At 40.4% G+C, this 1,345-nt stretch overlaps 1 protein-coding gene across 1 annotated transcript; it reads left to right on the forward strand.

Moving 5' to 3' along the window:
• Positions 1 to 801, forward strand: LOC109237473. The gene has a single exon (XM_019403785.1). It carries the CDS (start codon positions 1 to 3, stop codon positions 799 to 801), a length of 801 nt encoding a protein of 266 aa, XP_019259330.1.
• The last annotated feature ends 544 nt before the right edge of the window (positions 802 to 1,345 follow it).

Here is a 1,345-nt window from a genome sequence, read left to right on the forward strand (position 1 = left end):
ATGCAAAATGGCCCTTACACGTTCAATAGTAGACCTATGGTGTTAAAGGATTGGGACCCAAATTTCCAGATGAAGGATGAATCTATGAGAATTGTTCCAATTTGGATCAATCTACCTGGGCTACCGATACAGTGCTGGGCTGAGGAAAACCTAGGCAGGATTGCTAGCCTACTAGGCAAACCTATTTGCACCGATAGACTTACAGCAGAGTGTGAAAGGGTGGCATATGCTAGAGTACTTGTTGATATGGACATTACACAACCATTTCCTGATGAGATTTGTGTTGAGACACCAGATAGAAGCTGGATGCAGAGTGTTGAATTTGAGTGGAAACCAAAATTCTGCTTAGAGTGCAACAAATTTGGACATGGCACTGGAGAATGTCAACAAGCAAAGCAGCAAGAGGAGGAACCAATGCAGCATAAGAGAAGAAGAAAGAAGAGAGTTAGAAAGGAATGGAAACCTAAAGCAGCAACACAGGAAAACACTAGCACAATAACCCTGCAGCAAGACAATCACACAGAAGAACTAGTTGTGGAGATTCAGGTGGAGAATAGAGGCCAGCAGGTAGTGGTAATACAAGGAGCTGCGGGTAAAAAACATAAAGAGATCAACTATGAAGAGCTAGCGAGAAGAAATACATTTGCACCATTGACAATATTGGAGAGGCCATCTAATGAGAGACAGCAGGGGCAAAACTCTAGCACTAAAGCATTGGATGGGCAGCAAGGGCAAACATCTAGTACTAAAGCTAGCCAAATAGTAAATGAGGGTAGTACCAACCACCATAAACCCCCATGATCATTGTATCTTGGAATATAAGAGGACTGAATAAGTCCTTTAAACAGCGAGAACTAAAGAAATTCTTGCTGATAAATAAAGTAGACATGATAGCTGTTTTGGAGACTAGAGTTAAAAGGCACAGAATGCAGAATATCCGCAGAAAAATGGGGGTAGAATGGCAATTCAAAGACAACTATGAATATGCTCCAAATGGTAGAATATGGTTAATATGGAAAGAAATAAATGTCCATGTAACAGTTTTGGAAAGCAATGACCAGATGATCCACTGCCTAGTAAAGGACAAAAACTCATCATTTACCAGCTACATAACAGTTGTATATGGCCTTCATACTGCTCAACACAGAATCCCACTATGGAGAAGTTTGAGGAACATACAAACTAATGGGTCTTGGCTTATAATAGAAGATTTCAATAGTGTGCTGAATGTGGATGATAGAGTGAATGGAGATCCAGTTCATCAAGCAAAAACGATTGACTTTCAAAATTGCCTTGGGGATATTGGAGTAGGACAAATCACAAAAAGAGGTAGCAGATTTTCATG

Source organism: Nicotiana attenuata, unplaced genomic scaffold (genome assembly GCF_001879085.1).
Source record: "Nicotiana attenuata strain UT unplaced genomic scaffold, NIATTr2, whole genome shotgun sequence".
In the NCBI taxonomy this organism is placed as follows: Eukaryota; Viridiplantae; Streptophyta; class Magnoliopsida; order Solanales; family Solanaceae; genus Nicotiana; species Nicotiana attenuata.